Below are 20,490 nucleotides of genomic sequence, written 5' to 3' on the forward strand. Positions count from 1 at the left end.
TTCCTTCTCGGCTGCTCAAGTAGGGCTTTTGGTCTGTGCCAGGGCCGCAGTGAATCAAAAGCAAAGTCTGGCAAAATGGTTGCACGTCCCATCGTCCTTTGTAGAACAACACCTGTTTTGGGAAAAAAGGGAGCCTGATTTTGCTTCCCCCTCTTTCCTTTCCTTCTCGGCTGCTCAAGTAGGGCTTTTGGTCTGTGCCAGGGCCGCAGTGAATCAAAAGCAAAGTCTGGCAAAAGGGTTGCACGTCCCATCGTCCTTTGTAGAACAACACCTGTTTTGGGAAAAAAGGGAGCCTGATTTTGCTTCCTTTCCTTCTCGGCTGCTCAAGTAGGGCTTGCTGCAAATCTCTTTCTCCTATATTAACCCTATCAAGGTCTGGAAAATACAGGTATCCCCTTTTTAACGTATAACAATAAGAACAACTGCAATAGAAGGGTTTGCGGCAGTTAGACCCAGAACACATTGCCAATCAAGAAACAACACATATTTCCCCCCAGTAACACAATACCTTCCTCCCTTCTGTCACCTGAAAACACTCCCGTTATCATGAAGCGTTCAGCTGAACGCGGGTCTGGTGGAGCAAGTCCTGGTAGTGGTCAAGCAACACCCCGGACACTGTGGGGGGCCAAAAAAGTTAGGGTGGGTCCCATCCGTCTGGAACGCGGAACGATGGGAGTGGGTGGACTTGATGAAGAAGCTGGCTGTTCGAATGCAGAAAGTTCACAGCCCTCCACCCGGAGCCATTTGTCGGTTGGAGCTGAGACAAGTGGACGATCAATGGAACATGCAGTTGTTGCCGTCCTGGAACTACAGGTGGTGGATAGTGAGGATCTTGATAACCCCACCCCTCCACCCGCTACTGACAGTGAGGAGGAGGTAGTACCATCAAATCATAGACTTTCTCATGCTGCTGAAAGGGTGCCCACGACTCCTATCTCCCTGGGCGTCGGCACAGTGGCTGTGGGGAGGCCAAGGTCATATATTTGGGACCATTTCCATGTCCACACTCAGCGTGCCACTTTGGCAGTTTGTAGACACTGTGGGGCAAATATCAGCAGAGGCAGAGACCTGAGACATCTTGCGACCTCGGGGTTGAGCTCTCACATGAAGCGACACCATCCCTCGATATCGGTAGGAGGGGGAGCTGGAAGCCCTTCCAGTGGCAGCATTAGCACACAAAGTTCTCCTGGTGAAGATGGTGGAAGGCAGACACAGTCCACCTTGGAGGATTGGGGCATGCCTTTAGCCAGGAAGAGAACGGGGGAAACATTACCCACACCCCAGCAGATAACCCAAACTGTGGGAGAGATGATTGCCCTTGATCACCATCCCTTCCGCCTGGTTGAACAAGAAGGCTTCGTCCGCCTTATGAAACGCCTGTGCCCCCGCTACAAAATCCCCTCCCGTCACACCTTTTCCAGAAAAGTTATTCCCGGATTGTACGAGGGCTGCAAGGAACGCATTATCCAGATGTTGCGGAGCGCCATGGGAGGACACATCCATTTTACCTCTGACATTTGGTCAAGCTTGGGAGGAGGCCATTCCTACCTCTCTCTCACGGCACATTGGTGGGAGAAGGAAGGCAGTATGGATACATCCCATCGTTGGGCACTCCTCGCGTTGGAGGTAGTTGATCGTGATCACAAGGCAGAGACCATCTGCAGCTCTCTGGGAAACATGATGGGGGAGTGGATGCGGTGCAGGGCGGAAGAAATGAGGAGGGGCTTCATGGTGACTGACGCTGGTAGAAATATGATCAAAGCGGTTGAAAGTGCAGGGTTTTTGAATGTCACCTGCATGGCCCACTTGCTTCACAATACCGTCAAGGAAGGTTTAAAGAGCCCGGAAGAGCAGCCGGCCAGCACCGCAAACATCGCCTTGCTGATCGAGCGCTGTAGAAAGATCGCGGGCTACTTCCACAGGAGCATCAAGGCAGCCCGGCAGCTGAGAGACAGGCAGAGCCTTGAAGGCCTCCCGCAGCACAAGCTGCTCCAGGACGTCTCTACCCGGTGGAATTCAACCTATAAGATGCTTGAACGCATGGTCGAGCAGCAGAAGGCGGTACACGGCATCTCCCTCACATTGGTTGCGCCAGTTAGCAAGCTTGTTCCAACTAAGCAAGAGTGGGACACCATCTCCCAGCTAGTAGACGTACTAAAGCCATTCAAACATGCCACTGAGACCCTTTCGGAATCAAAAGCCCTTCTTAGCCAGGCAGTGCCCATGGTCTTGAGGCTAAGGAGGCACCTAGAAAGGCTTGGGGCCGGTCGAACACTGGACTCCCTGGCTGGACCGCTGACACCGCCGGCCCAGGAGGTGGTGAGGAGGTTGTCCTTTGCTGTACGGAAACGCCTTGAGCCACTTCTTTCCAGCAAGGTCCATATGCTGGCGGCCTTGTGTGATCCACGGCTAAAGTACAACGTCTGCCCAAAAGACTTTACCGTGTGGAAGGCCCAACTAGTTAACCTTGTGAGGGAGGTCTTTGCTGCCAGGGTGGGGGAAACGGGCACCGCGGCCCCTCTACCGGAAATGCCTGCCACCCCCAGCACTAGCGCTAGTGGCGAGACTGATAGTCCCTGGGAGCCGGCAGGGGGTTGTCGTAGGGTTACGGATCTCCAGCCGCGACCAGGAAACGCTTTCTTTGCAGAGACGGTGGCCATACTAGCCTGCTCGGAAGATTCCTCTTTGCTGGCTTCTGCTCAAAAGGTAGACTCGGCCGAATGCTCGGTCAACAGATACTTTGAGGAGCCTCCTGAGATAATTTCTTGTGATCCATTGGCCTATTGGGCTTCACGTGATCACATGTGGCCGGATCTGTCGCACGTTGCCCGCCAGTTTCTCAGCTGTCCGCCCACCAGCGTGCAGAGCGAAAGGGTCTTCAGCCTAGCGGGAGATGTAGTCACGCCCCACCGCAGCTTGCTGGACCCTCAAAAGGTTGAGAAACTGGTCTTCCTGAAGGCCAACCTTCCCGTGTTGAATTTCCCCGATTTGGATTTTGACACCGACGCCTCCTAGAACAACAGTTCTCCTTTAAGCAGCTCTGCTTCTGATTAACTTTGGCTATTTCTGTTGGGGGGCGGGGGGGTTGCCCCTTTGGCCTATGTCCAACAACTCTCTCCTCTATCCTACCATGCTTTCCTTCCTCTCTTCCCTTCCGTTCTCGTATTTATCATCACACACCGTTGCCCACTTTCGTTTTTGGGTAAATCAATCTCTAGGGGCCGTTCCCTGAGGTTCCTAGGTTTTGTCTCCTGTAATAATGATTCTGGATGGGAAGAAGGATATTCTGGGGGAACTTAGTCCATAAAAGCCAAGGTAGGAAATGCATCCGCTTTGGGTTCAGAACGGATTACATTCAAATCTCTACCCTTTTTTTGTCCAAAAATATTTCGGGAATGAGCCATGACTGTTAGGTCTTCTCCAGATCCTCGCAGTTCCTGTACAGAAAGAACATTGTTATAATTGATGTGGATCCTTCGGTAAGACATATTTGGTGAAGGAATATGGCAGAGTCTCACTTTACAGAGATAACGGTCCATCAGAACCTTTGTGGCTGTGTCTTGCCGCATTAAGTAGTACACCTCGGCCTTGGCCACCACTTCTCTAAATTTTTCTCTTTCACTGTCCCATCGCCTTGAGCGGGTGTGGTCGATGCAGTGGCCGCGGGACGGCCGAATAATGGTCCCCGTGCCCTCTGGCCGCGCACGCGGACGGTGCCGTTTGCCCGTCAGGGCGTGTGCCTTTGCGGCTGCTATTGATGTGTGGGCGCAGGTTCCCTGGCTTCTGAAGTGTTTTTTGCTGGCTTGTTGGCCGGACGATAGAAGAGGGTGGAATCACCGCAGAAAGTGGGACACCTCGGCCTTGGCCACCATTTGTCAAAATGGTTGTCTAGTATCCCATCACCTTGAAAGGCTGTGGTTGACGCTGTGGCCGCGGGACGGCCGCCTTATGGTCCCCTCGCCCTCTGGCCGCGCACGCGGACGGTGCCGTTTGACCGTCAGGGCGTGTGCCTTTGCGGCTGCTATTGATGTGTGGGCGCAGGTTCTGTGGCGTGGGAACTTCAGTTTGCTGGCTTGTTGGCAGGACGATAGAAGAGGGTGGAATCACACCGCAGAAAGCGGGACACCTCGGCCTTCGCCACTTCTCAAAATTGTCTTATTTGCTGCCTGAGGCTTTTTTCTTTCTTTTCTTTTTGCTGCTTCTCGGCCTACGTGGTCGAGTTTCCCATGATGCACCGCATCTCTGTTCTCTCGCGGCTGTCCTTCCGTTCATATTTGGGCAATTTTTCCCAGATCCTTCCTTTGGGGCGGGGTCCTCTGTTTTTCTCTCTCTCTCTCTCTAGGGGATGCATGCCGGCCAACTGTGGCCGGCCCGGCTCAGGGTGTGGTCTTTGCTGCCTGTGGCTTTTTTCTTTCTTTTCTTTTTGCTGCCTCTCGGCCTACGTGGTCGAGTTTCCCACGATGCACCGCATCTCTCTTCTCTCGCGGCTGTCCTTCCGCACACGTTTGAGCTATTTTTCCCAGATCCTTCCTTTGGGGCGGGGTCCTCTGTTTTTTTTTCTCTCTCTCTCTCTAGGGGATGCATGCCGGCCAACTGTGGCCGGCTCAACGTGTGGTCTTTGCTGCCTGCGGCTTTTTTCTTTCTTTTCTTTTTGCTGCCTCTCGGCCTACGTGGTTGAGTTTCCCACGATGCACCGCATCTCTCTTCTCTCGCGGCTGTCCTTCCGCACACGTTTGAGCTATTTTTCCCAGATCCTTCCTTTGGGGCGGGGTCCTCTGTTTTTTTTTTTCTCTCTCTCTCTCTCTAGGGGATGCATGCCGGCCAACTGTGGCCGGCCCGGCTCAATGTGTGGTCTTTGCTGCCTGCGGCTTTTTTCTTTCTTTTCTTTTCTTTTTGCTGCCTCTCGGCCTACGTGGTTGAGTTTCCCACGATGCACCGCATCTCTCTTCTCTCGCGGCTGTCCTTCCGTTCATATTTGGGCAATTTTTCCCAGATCCTTCCTTTGGGGCGGGGTCCTCTGTTTTTTTCTCTCTCTCTCTCTAGGAGATGCGTGCCGGCCAACTGTGGCCGGCCCGGCTCAGCGTGTGGTCTTTGCTGCCTACGGCTTTTTTCTTTCTTTTCTTTTTGCTGCCTCTCGGCCTACGTGGTCGAGTTTCCCACGATGCACCGCATCTCTCTTCTCTCGCGGCTGTCCTTCTGCACACGTTTGAGCTATTTTTCCCAGATCCTTCCTTTGGGGCGGGGTCCTCTTTTTTTTTCTCTCTCTCTCTAAGGGATGCATGCCGGCCAACTGTGGCCGGCCCGGCTCAATGTGTGGTCTTTGCTGCCTGCGGCTTTTTTCTTTCTTTTCTTTTCTTTTTGCTGCCTCTCGGCCTACGTGGTCGAGTTTCCCACGATGCACCGCATCTCTCTTCTCTCGCGGCTGTCCTTCCGTTCATATTTGGGCAATTTTTCCCAGATCCTTCCTTTGGGGCGGGGTCCTCTGTATTTTTTTTTCTCTCTCTCTCTCTCGGGGATGCATGCCGGCCAACTGTGGCCGGCGCAGGGTGGGGTCTTTGCTGCTGAGATAGACATTGGGGTTCGGATCCCCACGGGGATTTTTTCTTTCTGCTTTTTTCTCCATCTTGGACATTGCGGTTCGGATCACCACGTTGATTTTTTCTTTCTTTTTGCTCCAATTTTTCCCACTCCCCCTGCCAGTGCTTTTAATGGATCCAAACCCTCATGTGTATCTCTGCAGCTAAGCCCCCGCCCTACTGCTTTAGGGAAAGGGTCAGGGGTGTGGGATCCATGCCCCCATGTCTATTTCCACAGTTTAAGCCCACTCCCTGCTGCTTTGGGGAAAGGGGCGGGGGTGGGAGACGGCCCACGGTGGCCGGCTCCCCAGGGGAGTGGGATCCAAGCCCCCATTTTGCCATCAGGCGATAAATCAAACCAACGTCGCACAAATCTTACATTTCTTGGGAGGGGGAGGGGCTTGACCACTGTGGTATAATGGCCTCCAATATGGATGCCTGGGGAAAGTCATTGCGCATTGTGGCAGGCAGCACAATGTGTCTCTTGGCCAATGGCCCCCAATGCCCTAACATTTTGACAGATTTATGGGCACTGAAACAATGTTACACAAGTAGAAGAAGGACTTTCACAGTGAAGGAACCCCTATTGAACATTTAAAAGCAGGAACAGATTTTTTGCAATTGGTAAATAAAGGTTTTTTATATGAACTATAAAATTGCGCAATAAATCTTAGGAAAGGGCAAACGCTCTGCAATTTAGCGAACAAGCAGGGTGGATTGTGTTCTCCCACTGTACCAAATTTGATCGGTATAGCTGAAAAAATGAGTGCAGGAGATCCCCCTAACTCCCCCCCCTCTTGGGCTGTTTTTGGGCCACTGCGCATGCACGTCCGCCATTAACGAATTAATTTAGAAAATAACGAATTTTCGTTAATTTCGAATTTTTTGGGGGGCCAAATTCGGAAATGACTTCAGAAACGAAACGCTACCCCCTCTACTTTTGAAACGAGTTTAGAATCAATTTTTTCGTGGATCGCTCAAGCCTAGTGTTTTTGTGGCACGGGTGTCCGCTCACACAGGCAGCCTCCCTCCGGCCTCCACAAACAGGCTCTAGTTCCTAGTGCTAAGGAGCCGCCAAGTCATTCTCTCCTAGGACATTGCAGGTTACAGCGAGCACATCCCAGTGCTCCTTTCTCTCCCCATTTGCATGACCCCACCCACTGCCTCTCCCTTACCCTTTCCCAGTGCTGAGGAGCTGCCAAGTCACTCCCTCCCAGGATATTGCAGGTTACAGCGAGCACACCCCAGTGCTCCTTTCTCTCCCCATTTGCATGACCCTGCCCACTGCCTCTCCCTTAACCCTTTCCCAGTACTGAGGAGCCGCCAAGTCATTCTCTCCTAGGACATTGCAGGTTACAGCGAGCACATCCCAGTGCTCCTTTCTCTTCCCATTTGCATGACCCCGCCCACTGCCTCTCCCTTACCCTTTCCCAGTGCTGAGGAGCCGCCAAGTCACTCCCTCCCAGGATATTGCAGGTTACAGCGAGCACATCCCAGTGCTCCTTTCTCTCCCCGTTTGCATGACCCTGCCCACTGCCTCTCCCTTAACCCTTTCCCAGTGCTGAGGAGCCGCCAAGTCATTCTCTCCTAGGACATTGCAGGTTACAGCGAGCACATCCCAGTGCTCCTTTCTCTCCCCATTTGCATGACCCCACCCACTGCCTCTCCCTTACCCTTTCCCAGTGCTGAGGAGCTGCCAAGTCACTCCCTCCCAGGATATTGCAGGTTACAGCGAGCACACCCCAGTGCTCCTTTCTCTCCCCATTTGCATGACCCTGCCCACTGCCTCTCCCTTAACCCTTTCCCAGTGCTGAGGAGCCGCCAAGTCATTCTCTCCTAGGACATTGCAGGTTACAGCGAGCACATCCCAGTGCTCCTTTCTCTTCCCATTTGCATGACCCCGCCCACTGCCTCTCCCTTACCCTTTCCCAGTGCTGAGGAGCCACCAAGTCACTCCCTCCCAGGATATTGCAGGTTACAGCGAGCACATCCCAGTGCTCCTTTCTCTCCCCGTTTGCATGACCCTGCCCACTGCCTCTCCCTTAACCCTTTCCCAGTGCTGAGGAGCCGCCAAGTCATTCTCTCCTAGGACATTTCAGGTTACAGCGAGCACATCCCAGTGCTCCTTTCTCTCCCCATTTGCATGACCCCGCCCACTGCCTCTCCCTTAACCCTTTCCCAGTGCTGAGGAGCCACCAAGTCACTCCCTCCCAGGATATTGCAGGTTACAGCGAGCACATCCCAGTGCTCCTTTCTCTCCCCATTTGCATGACCCTGCCCACTGCCTCTCCCTTAACCCTTTCGCAGTGCTGAGGAGCCGCCAAGTCATTCTCTCCTAGGACATTGCAGGTTACAGCGAGCTCATCCCAGTGCTCCTTTCTCTCCCCATTTGCATGACCCCGCCCACTGCCTCTCCCTTAACCCTTTCCCAGTGCTGAGGAGCCACCAAGTCACTCCCTCCCAGGATATTGCAGGTTACAGCGAGCACATCCCAGTGTTCCTTTCTCTCTCCATTTGCATTACCCCGCCCACTGCCTCTCCCTTAACCCTTTCCCAGTGCTGAGGAGCCGCCAAGTCATTCCCTCCCAGATATTGCAGGTTACAGTGAGCACATCCCAGTGTTCCTTTCTCTCTCCATTTGCATGTCCCCGCCCACTGCCTCTCCCTTAACCCTTTCCCAGTGCTGAGGAGCCACCAAGTCACTCCCTCCCAGGATATTGCAGGTTACAGCAAGCACATCCCAGTGTTCCTTTCTCTCCCCATTTGCATGACCCCGCCCACTGCCTCTCCCTTAACCCTTTCCCAGTGCTGAGGAGCCGCCAAGTCATTCCCTCCCAGGATATTGCAGGTTACAGCGAGCACATCCCAGTGTTCCTTTCTCTCTCCATTTGCATGACCCCGTCCACTGCCTCTCCCTTAACCCTTTCCTACCATTTCTTATGGCACACAGCAAACAGAGAAATTGATCAGCAACTGAACATCCTGGAGAGGTTTGTGGGAAATTGACTGTGATTTGTAGGGGTTGTAAGGACTGAGATGTATGGTGCCCCTGAAGTCTAGGAGCACTCTGAACCCCACCAATAATGGACCTGGAACTAACTTGGCACACAGACCCAACATGGCCTGATTTGCATACCAGTGGGGTTGGGAGTGATTGACCTTGGCACCAGAGAGTTATAGTTGACCCATATTCATTGAAGCCAACAAGTGACGGATCTGGACCAAACTTGGCACACTGACCCAACATAGCCAGCTGTGAATCCTGGCAGGTGTTTTAGGAAGATCATTTTGGGAATATGGGAGTTGTAGTTCACCCTTATCCAGAGAACACTGAACCCAGCAGATGACGGATCTGGACCAAATTTGGCACACTGACCCAACATGGCCAACTGAGAATACTGGGGGAGTTTGGGGATGGCTGACCCAAGACTTTTGGGAATTGTAGTTCACCCACATCCTTATTCATTCTCTATGGGGAGCATTCCTAAAAAAACAAAAGCAAAGACTGAGTTTTTTTCTCAGAAATAGTGTAATATATGACCAAACTGATATGACCTCGCATCCAAATACAAACAAGCCCCTTTTCAAATAACCCGGGCATCACCAGGTACCCAAGCTAATTATACCCAAGCTGTCCCTGCTGGTTTGCTTTTAATTACTCTGATTTTATCTGCTTGGATTTTAATGTATTGTCCATTATTTTATTTTGTGTATCGTTGGAATGTTTTAAGGTTTTGTCAAATATGTTGTGTTGTTGTTTTGGGCTTGTCCCTGTTGCGAGCCGCCCTGAGTCCCTTCGGGGAGATGGGGCGGGATATAAAAATAAAGAAATGTCAGGAGAGAATACTTCTGGAACATGGCCACAGAGCCCGAAAGACATACAACAACCCTGTGATCCCGGCCATGAAAGCCTTCGACAACATATAAAAATAAAGTTTATTATCTATATATATAAAAGAGTGATGGCATCAGGGCAGCGGACAAAACAACAAAACGACAGGCCCCCCAACCTCGAAATTTGACAACACAACCCATCATCCATGGCTCTAGGTTGATACAACAAAAAGAAAAGAAAAATAAAGTCCTAATTAGAGGGAGAGGAATAACTGTTTTTATCCAATTGCTGCCAGTTAGAAGGCTAAGCTCCGCCCACTTGGTCTCCTAGCAACCGACTCAGCCCATGGGACAGGCAGAGTTAGGCTTCACTTAGGCCTCTTCCACAGATTATCTAATTTGCACTGGATTATATGGCAGTGTAGACTCTACTTCCCTCCAACAGACAAAAAAAAAAAAAAAAACAATCAGAAATATTGTATATTCACAAGCTTTACAAAATAATATCTCCTGAAGGTATACAGGAAGGTAACAGCGCTCCATACAGTCATGCCGGCCACATGACCTTGGAGGAGTCTATGGACAACGCCGGCTCTTCGGCTTAGAAATGGAGATGAGCACCAACCCCCAGAGTCAGACACGACTGGACTTAATGTCAGGGGAAAACCTTTACACTTTACCTTAACTACCACCAATTCCTCAATACTTTATTTCCCACACCACCATACTTCGCCACAGCAACGTGTGGCCGGGCACAGCTAGTTATTATTATTATTATTATTATTATTATAAATAAAAGGGATTTGGCCATGTTCGCATGACCCTCCCGCGGGGTGGCCTTTCCCCATTCCCCTTTGGGGCCTCGGAAACTGGAAGGAGTCGGATAGAGAGAGATGTGGTGTCAAAATAAAGCAGCATTAACTCGGGTTTTTCTTGCGGTTCAGTCCCACTTTGTGAGCACGGTTTTAACCTCACCTGCTTTCCCACTGCCCCGGGGGTGTTTGAATGCGTAGGATATAACTGTTCTGATAATGGATAAGAGGCCGGACGCTGTGCCCGCCGAGAAAGGTCTGCACTGGCCGCGTCTCACCCTTCCTGGAGTGAGGCCCGCCGAGTGCATTGGATAATACAGAATGTTGGATGAGCGATGGTTGGATAAGCGAGAGACTTCTGTGCTTTCAAAGTAAGGACCGCATCATTGAACAGGAAATAACACTTTCAACCCAGGAACAGATTTTTTTTTTGTCCAGATTTTGTGACTTGGTGTAACGGGGGATTGTAGCCAGGCCGTGCCCAGAGAGCGCTGTGCATTTGCCTCTCTCCCTTCTTGCCGATGCCCTTTGGCCGGTTTACTGACCCGGCGACTCCCCTTCCTTTGAGGAGCTAGGTGGGGACGGGGTACCCACTCACTCCAACTCACGCACTTCTTTCCATGTCTAATGAAATAATGTGCATTTGACTTCCCCTCCTCCCAATGCGACCCACGCTCCCCACGTCACAGCTCCTTAAACCGTGGGTCAGGGCCCAGGGGGCAGCCCCCACTGTCTGTTGCGGCCCCCTTTCCCCCTCTTTCCCCTTCCCCCTCCCTCTGTCCTTGGCCCTTCTCTTGGCTGGAATTCAGTCCCACACGGCCCAAGCCTGCAGTCCTCAATGAGGAACAGTTAGTTAGCTTAGAATAGGCTGAGGGAAATCCCTTCGTCCCGACTCCTGAACGACAGTTCATAGAATCATAGAATAGTAGAGTTGGAAGAGACCACATGGGTCATCCAGTCCAACCCCCTGCCAAGAAGCAGGAAATCGCATTCAAAGCACCCCTGACAGATGGCCATCCAGCCTCTGCTTAAAAGCCTCCAAGGAAGGAGCCTCCACCACGGCCCCGGGGAGAGAGTTCCACTGGTGAACAGCCCTTCTCACAGTGAGGAAGTTCTTCCTGATGTTCAAGTGGAATCTCCTTTCCTGTAGTTTGAGTTGGAATGTACATGTTGATTCTCTTCTCTCCTTCTGCTCCCATTCCGATTGGCTGTGTAGAATGGGTACTTCTCAGGTGTGTATTCTCAGGGCCTCCCCTCTCTGCTTGGGTGAGCCAGGAGAGATGTAGTGCTTGGAGATTTCCCTCTCTTTTGAACCCAAGAAGAGAGTTGCTCAGATCCAGTTCTTTACTATGAAGAGATGTGGTTATTACTTTTGTAAATAAACCTTTTATAGTTTTAAAGATTGAACTCTGCACCTTTGCCTCCTCAGCTCTAAATTGTTTACAGCCACGTGGCACTTCACGCTCTGCGTGCTGTGAGCTGAATGCTCAACCATAACTATCCTGCATGTATTTTGGATGCTCTGCTGTTTTTCTGGGAGTTTTCCTTCACAAAAACCCAACTCTCTGGACACTTTCCATCTTGTTTATATCTTTCTTGAATTGCTTTACTCAGAATTGGACATAGCATTATTATTATTCCAGGGGAGGAGGTCTGACCAAAGCAGGAGAGACTGTTGCTTGATCTGGGCACTAGGCTCCTCTCTGTGGAACTGAGAGTCGCACTGGCTTTTTCAGCTGCTGCTTGTGGTCCAATAAGACTCCTACAGCCCTTCCGCACGGGCTGTTTCCAGGCCAGGGGTCTCCTCACCCCCCCCCCCCCCATATCTGCGCATTTCCTTTGTCTTGCCAAGGTGGAGCGTCTGGCACCTATCCCTGCTGACATTCATTTTGTTAGCCTTGGCCAATCAGGTCTCCCATCTGATCAGGTCATTTTGGATCCTGACCCTGTCCTCTGGGGTCTTTGCTCTCCCTCCCGATTTGGGGTCCTTTGAAGATGTGAATCACAAGATAAAGTAAAGACAATACTGTCAGGAGAAGGAGGAGAGACTGTGTGCTGTACCCAGCCCCCATCTGAGCTGTCAGGTGAGCCTGGTTGGCCCCATTCAGCCTGTGATCGTCCCTGCACCTGCCTTGCCAGAGGACTCTGGGTTTGGGCCTGAGATGCAGCCAGAGTTTGTCCCAGTGGATTCTGGGACCAGAGACAGAATGGTTGCAAGCAGGCAGTTTGAACCGCATTCCTCAAAGCAGTCAAGGCCGGATCTGCAGGTGCCAAATGGACTTTGTAGTTCGGATGCTGGAACTGATAAGGTGGAGAGGGCCAATGAGCTTGACAGGAGGAGAGCGATAACTCAGTTGAGAAAAGAAAAGGAGTGTGTTGGAAAGAGTATATGTCTGCTTTTGAAAAGAAATAATGAGCAACCTTCTCACAGAAAGGGGTCTTGAATTTCCCATAAGAAGGCTTGCTTTCTCTGACACAGTCAGAGGTGGTAACGTTGCTAATCCAAGAGAGGAAGATCTGTGCTTCGTATGTATTTCTGCAGCCTTGTATCTTGATTCAAGTTACAGCCTTGCTTGTTCCTGTGTTTCTAGTTGAATGTTCCAGTATCTTGCAGTTTGGATTTTTGTTTCAGCCAAGACCCTTGCCTTGTGTTCCAGCTTGGACTCTGTACCAAGCACTTGGTGGTTGATTGATATTATTACTGTTGTATTAACTCTTGTTTTATTGTCTTACTGTGTTTTATTTTTATTGTATATTGTTCAATGTATCTATGCTGTTTTTGTAAATTGTGCTAGTCGGGCGTTGCCCCATGTGAGTCGCCCCGAGTCCCCGTGGGGAGAAGGTGGCAGGTTATAAATAAAGTTTTATTTTATTATTATTATTAATATTGTTGTTATTATTGTTATTGTTATTATTATTACCTTGGACTAAACTTGGAGTTTTGTTCCTGCCTTCCAGTGTTGCTTTCTGTGTTTCCAGCTTGAGTCATGGCTTGGATTAATCCTTGAAATCTTGTTCGGACTATTTGTGATATCTTTCATGGGACTTACTTTGATATCCAGTTTGGACTATGGTTTTTGGGTGACTTTTATAGACTCTTGCTTCAAGATTTTCAAGTACTTTGTTCTTGTGGATTTAAACCCATTTTATTGACTCTGAACTTGCATTTGCTATTGCTTGAATGTAATCTTCAACAAACAGCTTGTTTGCTTATATTCTGGGGCTCCAGTGTGGTTTTGAGGTGCCTACCCAGCCTAGGGGTGAAACACTGTGTATCTATTGTACAAACTCTGTATATTTGGATTATGGAACTGTAAAGATAACAAGCCTTCCTGGCTGGAATTAAGACAGTGTCTGCTGTTTGGTTAATGTCTATACTCCAGAGTTACTAAGATTTTATTTCTCGTGTCAGAAGTGAACCAAGTGTATGCTTGAAATGTATTAAAAACACATAGGAAGTTAAAACCTTGGCCTGATGCTAAATGTCCTTTGGCCAGAAGCTGGCACTTGGAGTGAGTGCCTCTGGTGTCGCTGCGAGAGGGTCCTCCATTCATTGTGCATGTGGCAGGGCTCCAGCGGTGTGGGGCATAGACATCCTGGGATGATGCGGCATGTCTCATCAGGAGACACGGCCACTGTTCTGACGTGGTGAGATGCACTGGGCATGCATACTCAGCAGCAGAGGAGCCGAGCGCAAGGACAGATGTCTCCACGGTGCCTGGTTGTGATCCCCAGGTTGTGCCAGTCAGTTTTTGTACAATGTTATTTCTACGCCCACGTTTTGCTTGATGTTCAAGCAGTGCTTCTTGTAAGTCAGAGCCCAGTCCAGAGTGACTCCCGGGCATTTGGGTGTGCTGCAGTGCTCCAGTGGGATTAGCAGCACTCGCTTTATGGCCAGAGAGGAATCCAACAGGTCCTTGGGGCCCTTCCGGCGCTCTGACTCTTTGCCGAATGGCCCTGGGCCCAGGACAGAGCCGGATGGGCCCCTTGGTCCCTCCTCGGCAAGAGGAACTGGGCCAGGAGGTGAAGCCGGTGGAGCCGGTGGAGCCCAGCCTCTCCTCTGGGAGCCATGTGTTCAGAGCCAAGCCCCCTCGGCCCTTTCTCTGTCTCTGCCTGTGCCTCCTTGCCAGGCCCCACCGTCCGGCCCTTGTCGCTTCCGATTGCGGTGACGGTGCTGCTCTCCCAAGGCCTTGCCCAGAGGTCAAGGGCCTGTCAGGCCAGGAGTGTGGGCTGAAGGGCTGCGTCCAGGCGTCCGGCGGCCGCCCTGCCTTCTTCCTCCGTCCACCTCATTAACCCGCTGGCACCGGCCTGTCTGTCCCCTTGGATGGGAGACGCAGGAGGAGGGGCCAGGAGTGAGGAGGCGGCGGCGGAAGGGGGCCTGAGAAGACCCTCTCTCACGCGGACACACGGACACCCCTTGTGCCTCCAGATGCATTTCGGGGCCCAAACTTGGGACAAAGTTTCAGCCCGTTGCTGGAGAAGCCGGAGAGCGATCCGGGTGCCGAGGTGAGTCTTCTTGTGCGGCGCTTGGGCTTTCTGGGTGCTTTGGGCAGGTCGGTCCATCGTTGGGTCACTGGAGGACTTTCTGGAATGACCGGGATCGTGTTTCCGAACCGTGGAATGGAACCGGCGGATCTAGCGGCCTCACTCCGCGTCCTGACGCACTGGGTTTTGCACCCAAAAGCGCCCTGCGGTCCTCCTCTACCCTCAGGAAAGTTTTCAAGGTGAGGACCAGGTGAGCTTCAGCAGAAAGATGGAAAGGGGAAAGAAAGCAGTGCTCAAGCCAGTTATTTCAGCATGAAATCTTATTGGGCCTGAACAGCACTCTGCTCCAAAGCCGCCAACGTTTGCACTGAAGCAAATGGGTTGGTTTAAAGGCGGTGAGAGACTTACTTGTCCCTTCACTTCTTACCAGTTGGGAGTTGAGTCTTCTTGAAGGTGAGTGTGAATCGGCTGGGCTGAGATCCGGAAGTCTCATCTGTCATACTGATGGGGTGCCAATCTCAGGACGTCTCCCTTCTTTTGCAGAGAATGTGAGAAGGGGAGGCCGGGATCCCAGCTTCTGGCTCTGGCTCCTGGAAGAGGAAGCTAAGGCCAAACTTGGAAGGAATACGTTGGCCTTGGAAGTGTTTCTGCTGCATCGGGGCCAGTGGAACTTCGCCTAGAGAAGACCCAGCGCTTTGCCTGAGATCTGGAAGCACTCTGAAGGAGAAGCCTCATGTCCTGGGACAGGCTCACAAAACTGGAGGAGGTCCATTGCTGCTCCTGACAAAAGGGATTACAAAAGCAAGATGAGGCTCCGACTTACCCTGAGAAGCGGAAGAGCGTGTGCGCACGCATCACCAGCCACCATTTGCCTGCAAACCGCCTTCAGCGTTCTGCAGAACCACTTGTTTGTGGCCTCCCACTTCCTTCTGGCAGACGTGGGCAACTCCTTCTCGCCATTCCCCACTTTCGCTCAGAGTCTCCTGCTTCTCCGCACTACAACTCTCCGGCCCCTTCCGTCTCTGCTGACCGGGCTTCCTCCCCATCCCGTCACCCTCCTTGCCGCTTGCAAACTCAAAATATTCTTGGGAATTTTCTCTTTTCCTAGGATTGACCACTGTCTCGGAGGGACATCTTTCTTGTGTGGATCCAAGGGACTCCTCTGTTCGTGGAGTCGCTGTCTATCTGTCTATCCAGAGCCCTGCACGATTCCTCAAGGAACCACTGAGGGATGGACAGGCTTCCTGTGACTTGCATGGAGCCGGGCTTCAGCGTTTGGGGGTTTCCTGGGAGGTTTGGCCTCAGCCTCCCGCCTTTAAGACAAGGCCGGACCACAGCGGTCTATCCTGGGACCCTCGGAGGCCCCGCTCCAAAAGGAAAACCCCCAAAGTGGTGGGAAGCCCATATCTGCATCTCAAAAATGAGGGTGTTTTAAATGTTAGACGGTGCAGGGAGGCTCCAAAGCCTGTTTCAAAGGGCTGGCTTGTGAGCATTGTGCTTCGCCCCTTTGGGTCTGGGGGTCCCGGCGACATCGAGGGCCACAAGGACATCCTTGGGGGCTGCATGGAGCTCTGTGGCTGCACGTGGTGAACGCCTCCCTTCACACGACAGAATCATCGTGATCCAATTCTGGGTGCAGAATGGGGCGGGGAACAGGAACGGATCTCCAACCTCCGCCGGCCAGCACTCAGTCCTTGCACTCAGCCGTCTGCAGAAATGCCTCACCCGGAAGGTAAGTGAGCCGATGCAGAACCCTGTTGTGCAACACAGGAAGAAAGCGGCGAGTTCGAGTGTCAGTATAGAGATGGTTTCATGAAGTTTATTGCGTCTTCTTAGGCAACAAACACTCAGCTGTGGTTTGCCCTCTGAAGTTTCTTCATGTTAGTAGTGACTTGAGACACTGCAAGTTGCTTCTGGTGTGGGAGAATATTAATAATAATAATAATAATAATAATAATAATAATAATAATAATAATAATAATGCTTTATTTATAACCAGCTTCCATCTCCTCGAGGCAACTCAGAGTGGTTGACATGGGGACCAAGCCCGATCAACAGATAAAACAGTACCACAACAGCATATATAATTAAAACAATAACAATAAAACAACATTCATAAAAGAAATAGCGAGCATCAGGACTAAATGGTGGGGCTATTAAGAAATTACAAGGGAAGGCAGGCATGTGCAAAAACGCAAGGCAATGGACTTAAAAACGCAATAATAATAATAATAATAATAATAATAATAATAATAATAATAATAATAATAACAACAACAAAAACTTTAATTTTGTATCCTGCCCCAACTCCCCGAAGTGACTTGGGGAGACTTACATGGGGACCAAGCCCAAAATACACCACAAAATACAACAACAAGGTACATTTAAAACATATAAACATATAAAATCAAAGGCTTATAAAATACAATAAAAACATACAATAGCCAATAGCCTTCTAGGTGCAGTGAGCATAATCAGGATTGGAGGTAAGGCAGTAAAATTAATCACAGTAGAGTCTCACTTATCCAACGTAAACGGGCGGGCAGAACGTTGGATAAGCAAAAATGTTGGATAATGAGGGATTAAGGAAAAGCCAATGAAACGTCAAATTGCGTTATGATTGTACAAATTAAGCACCAAAACATCATGTTTTACAACAAACTGACAGAAAAAGCAGTTCAGTGCAGGGTAACGTTATGTAGTAATTACTGTATTTATGAATTTAGCACCAAAACATTGCAATGTATTGAAAACAATGACTACAAAAACATTGGCTACTAACAAATTGACTACAAATAAAGATAGAATTGCATAAAATGAACTTACAGTAACAATATTGTCGGAAATGAAATGCGTAAAAAGTTCAGTCCTTGCTTCCTAGAGAAACAGCTGTGTTGGATAATCCAGAACGTTGGATAAGCGAATGTTGGATAAGTGAGATTCTACTGTATGAGCAGTATCTTGCAACCTCTGAGCTGGGTTGCAAGGCAATGAGAATCAGGAATAGGGTCAAGTGCTGGGGGTTAAGGCAGTAAATAGTTAAGACGTTTATTTGGCGGGAAGGGAATCCTGCAGCACATCTTGCTCTCGTTTTTTCAATGACTGGTCTCAACCCATTCAACCTCGTTTGCGGCAGCAACAAAAACAAAAGTTCCTGAAGAATATCGGTTGCTTTCAAAGTGAGGCCTGCACAAATTAAACAGGAAATAACACTTCCAAACCAGGGACAGAGTTGGGTTTTTTGTTTCCAAATTTTGTTACATAGTGTAAGCTTTCGGAGACCAAGGTGCAGTTTGGCATCGCAGGTCAACGCTATGGGGTTCTGGGAGTTGTAGTTTGTCAAGGCCCTAAGCCTTGTGTGCCGGACTCTCCGGACAACAACTTTGACGATCCAACAGCATTGGGCCACGACAGTTAAAGCGATGTCAAACTGCATTAATTCCACAGTGTAGACCAACTTTGGTCCCCCCTCTAGGTGTTTTGGACTGCAACTCCCACCATTTGTCACAGCCTCAGGCCCCTTCCTTTTCCCGCTTAAGCATCCGAGGGGGGAAAGGAAAGGGCCTGAGGCTGTGATGAATGATGGGAGTTGCAGTCCAAAACACCTGGAGGGAGTTTTGTGGGTCAATGTGTATGTGTGCATGGAAGTTTAACTGAGTCTCCTTCTCTGGAGGCTTTTGAGCGGTATGGTCATCTGTCGGGAGGGCTTGGATTCGATTGTGTCTTCCTTCCTGCCTGGGGGTTGGACTGGACAGCCTTTGGGTGCCCATTCCAACTCTGGTGTGCATCTTACAATCAGTGGCATCTTATAATCAAAGAAATGCGGTGTGTGAGGGTGTATGTGTATGTAAATACACACACACACCGACATAGATGTATTGTGCAGTCACACTGCAGTTGTGCGTGTGTACACATGGCCTGAATGGCTGTCTCTTGCAAGAGCCAAAGAGCAGTGTCTTTCACATCGCAGAATCCTGGGAACGACAGTTCGATGAAACACTTGAATTCTCTGGCAGGAAACCCTCACAAACTACAAATCCCAGGACCCCATAGGATTTGTGTGTGTGTGTGTGTGTGTGTGTGTGTCAGGAGCTACTTGAGAAACTGCAAGTTGCTTCTGGTATGAGAAAATTGGCTATCTGCAAGGATGTTGCCCAGGGAACAACATGTTTTGATGTTTTTACCATCCTTGTGGGAGGCTTCTCTCATGTCCCTGCATGAGGAGCTGGAGCTGACAAAGGAGCTCACCCACGCTCTCCCTGGCTTGGATTCGAACTGGCAACCTTCAGGTCAGCAGTCCTGCTGGCACAAGGGTTTAATCCACTGCACCACCGGGGGTCCCACCCCATAGGATGCATCCAAGGCAACTAAAGTTGTATCAAACTGCACCAATTTTTCCATGTGGAAGAGTCCTGGGGTCTTTTTTTTCCCCGATGATTAAGGAAAGGCCTACCAAGTTGGGGAAAGAGAGGAATCCAAGGCGGGGAGGCTGTGATTAAGGGCAGGGGATGCAGCCCTGGGGATGTGTGTTGTTGCTGTTGTTGTTGTTGTTGTTGTTGTTGTTGTTGTGTGCCTTTGAGTTGCATAGAACTTTTGGAATCGCTAAGTGGGCTTCCATGGCCAAACAGGGATTCAGACCCTAATCTTTGGAGTTGTAGTCCAACGGTCAAATCACTTGATCACACAGCAGGTGGATCTACACTGTAGACATAATGCAGCTTGACACCACTTTAGCTGCCAAGACCCAATGCTATGGAATCCTGGGAGTTGTAGTTGGGTGAACCAGCAGCACTATTTGGCAGAGAAGGTGAAAGACTCGGTAAAACTCCACGGCAGCTCAAGTGGAGTCACGTTGCATCAATTCTAGAGTGTAGATGCGCCGTGGCTCTCAATGAGTGTGTTGCCTTCCAAATAAGAATTCCTGTCCCTGGATTTTCTTCACTGATAACTCTTCCATTCGCTATGCATTGCCTTGGGAGCCTTTCTGGCCCTTTTTCTTTGGGTGCCTTCAAGTTGCTTCCAAGTTGCGATGAGTTGAAGGGGAGGCCATTGCGGGTTTGTCCGGAGGAGGTTTGCAGCCATTGATTGCCTCCCTCTGAGGCCGAGAGAGTGTGCCTTGCCAGGGATCACCCAGGGGCCAAGCAGGGATTTGAACCCGGGTCTTTAGAGGTGTGGTGTGGTGCATGGTATGGTACGGTACGGTACGGTACGTTATGTTATGGTGGCTTTCTCCAGAGAGTCATTGAGAAGGCAACCGGTCCATTGGATGCTCATGCGTTTGAGTGGGAAAGGGTTTGGGGCTTTGGTGGAAACACTGGAATTGCCATTTCTAGACACTGGGAAGTCCACAAAGAGTGGTTTGGTTCCAGTTGGTGATGGGCCTATACATATTTTACTGGTGCAGAAATTGAATCGCATTGGATGCTTGTATTTCGCCTGCCATATTGAGCACATGCGCTGGCCCTCTTTGTTTGACTCAGTTCATGTTGCATGGTTTTGTCTCATTCAATTGCAGAGCAGAAATAGGGGTGGGTTCAAGCCAGGCGAGCAAAAGGTTTCTGAGGAATCCTCATGGATCCACTGAAATCAAATAGGTTTCCTTTGTGATGACTTTGCCATGGAAATGAGCAGCCGGCACCAGGGACAACCGCAGGTGGGCGGAGCGGAGCGGACCACACCTCTGGAGTGGGAACCCTGATTGACTTGAATGGGAATTGCAACATCACAAAGTTGCGCCTGGGTCTTGTATGTGCTCCAGCTTGGCTTCGCCCTAGAATCTGAAA

The 20,490-nt window shown here is 50.3% G+C and overlaps 1 protein-coding gene across 2 annotated transcripts in view; it reads left to right on the forward strand.

Annotated features, from left to right (window-relative positions):
• The window catches only part of LOC134299513 (zinc finger BED domain-containing protein 4-like), a 70,691-nt gene that overhangs the window by 16,027 nt on the left and 34,174 nt on the right, over positions 1 to 20,490 (forward strand). Inside the window, exon 1 of one of the 2 annotated variants that reach the window (XM_062982526.1) lies at positions 547 to 16,439. The exons of the other annotated variant lie outside the window; for it this stretch is intronic. Within the exon in view, the coding sequence (XP_062838596.1) occupies positions 547 to 3,015 (2,469 nt within the window). The 3' untranslated portion in view covers positions 3,016 to 16,439. Of the gene's footprint in view, positions 1 to 546; positions 16,440 to 20,490 lie in introns of those variants that run through there. 2 annotated transcript variants of the gene reach the window in all.

The sequence above is a fragment of the Anolis carolinensis genome, chromosome 5 (assembly GCF_035594765.1).
Source record: "Anolis carolinensis isolate JA03-04 chromosome 5, rAnoCar3.1.pri, whole genome shotgun sequence".
NCBI classification, from domain to species: domain Eukaryota; kingdom Metazoa; phylum Chordata; class Lepidosauria; order Squamata; family Dactyloidae; genus Anolis; species Anolis carolinensis.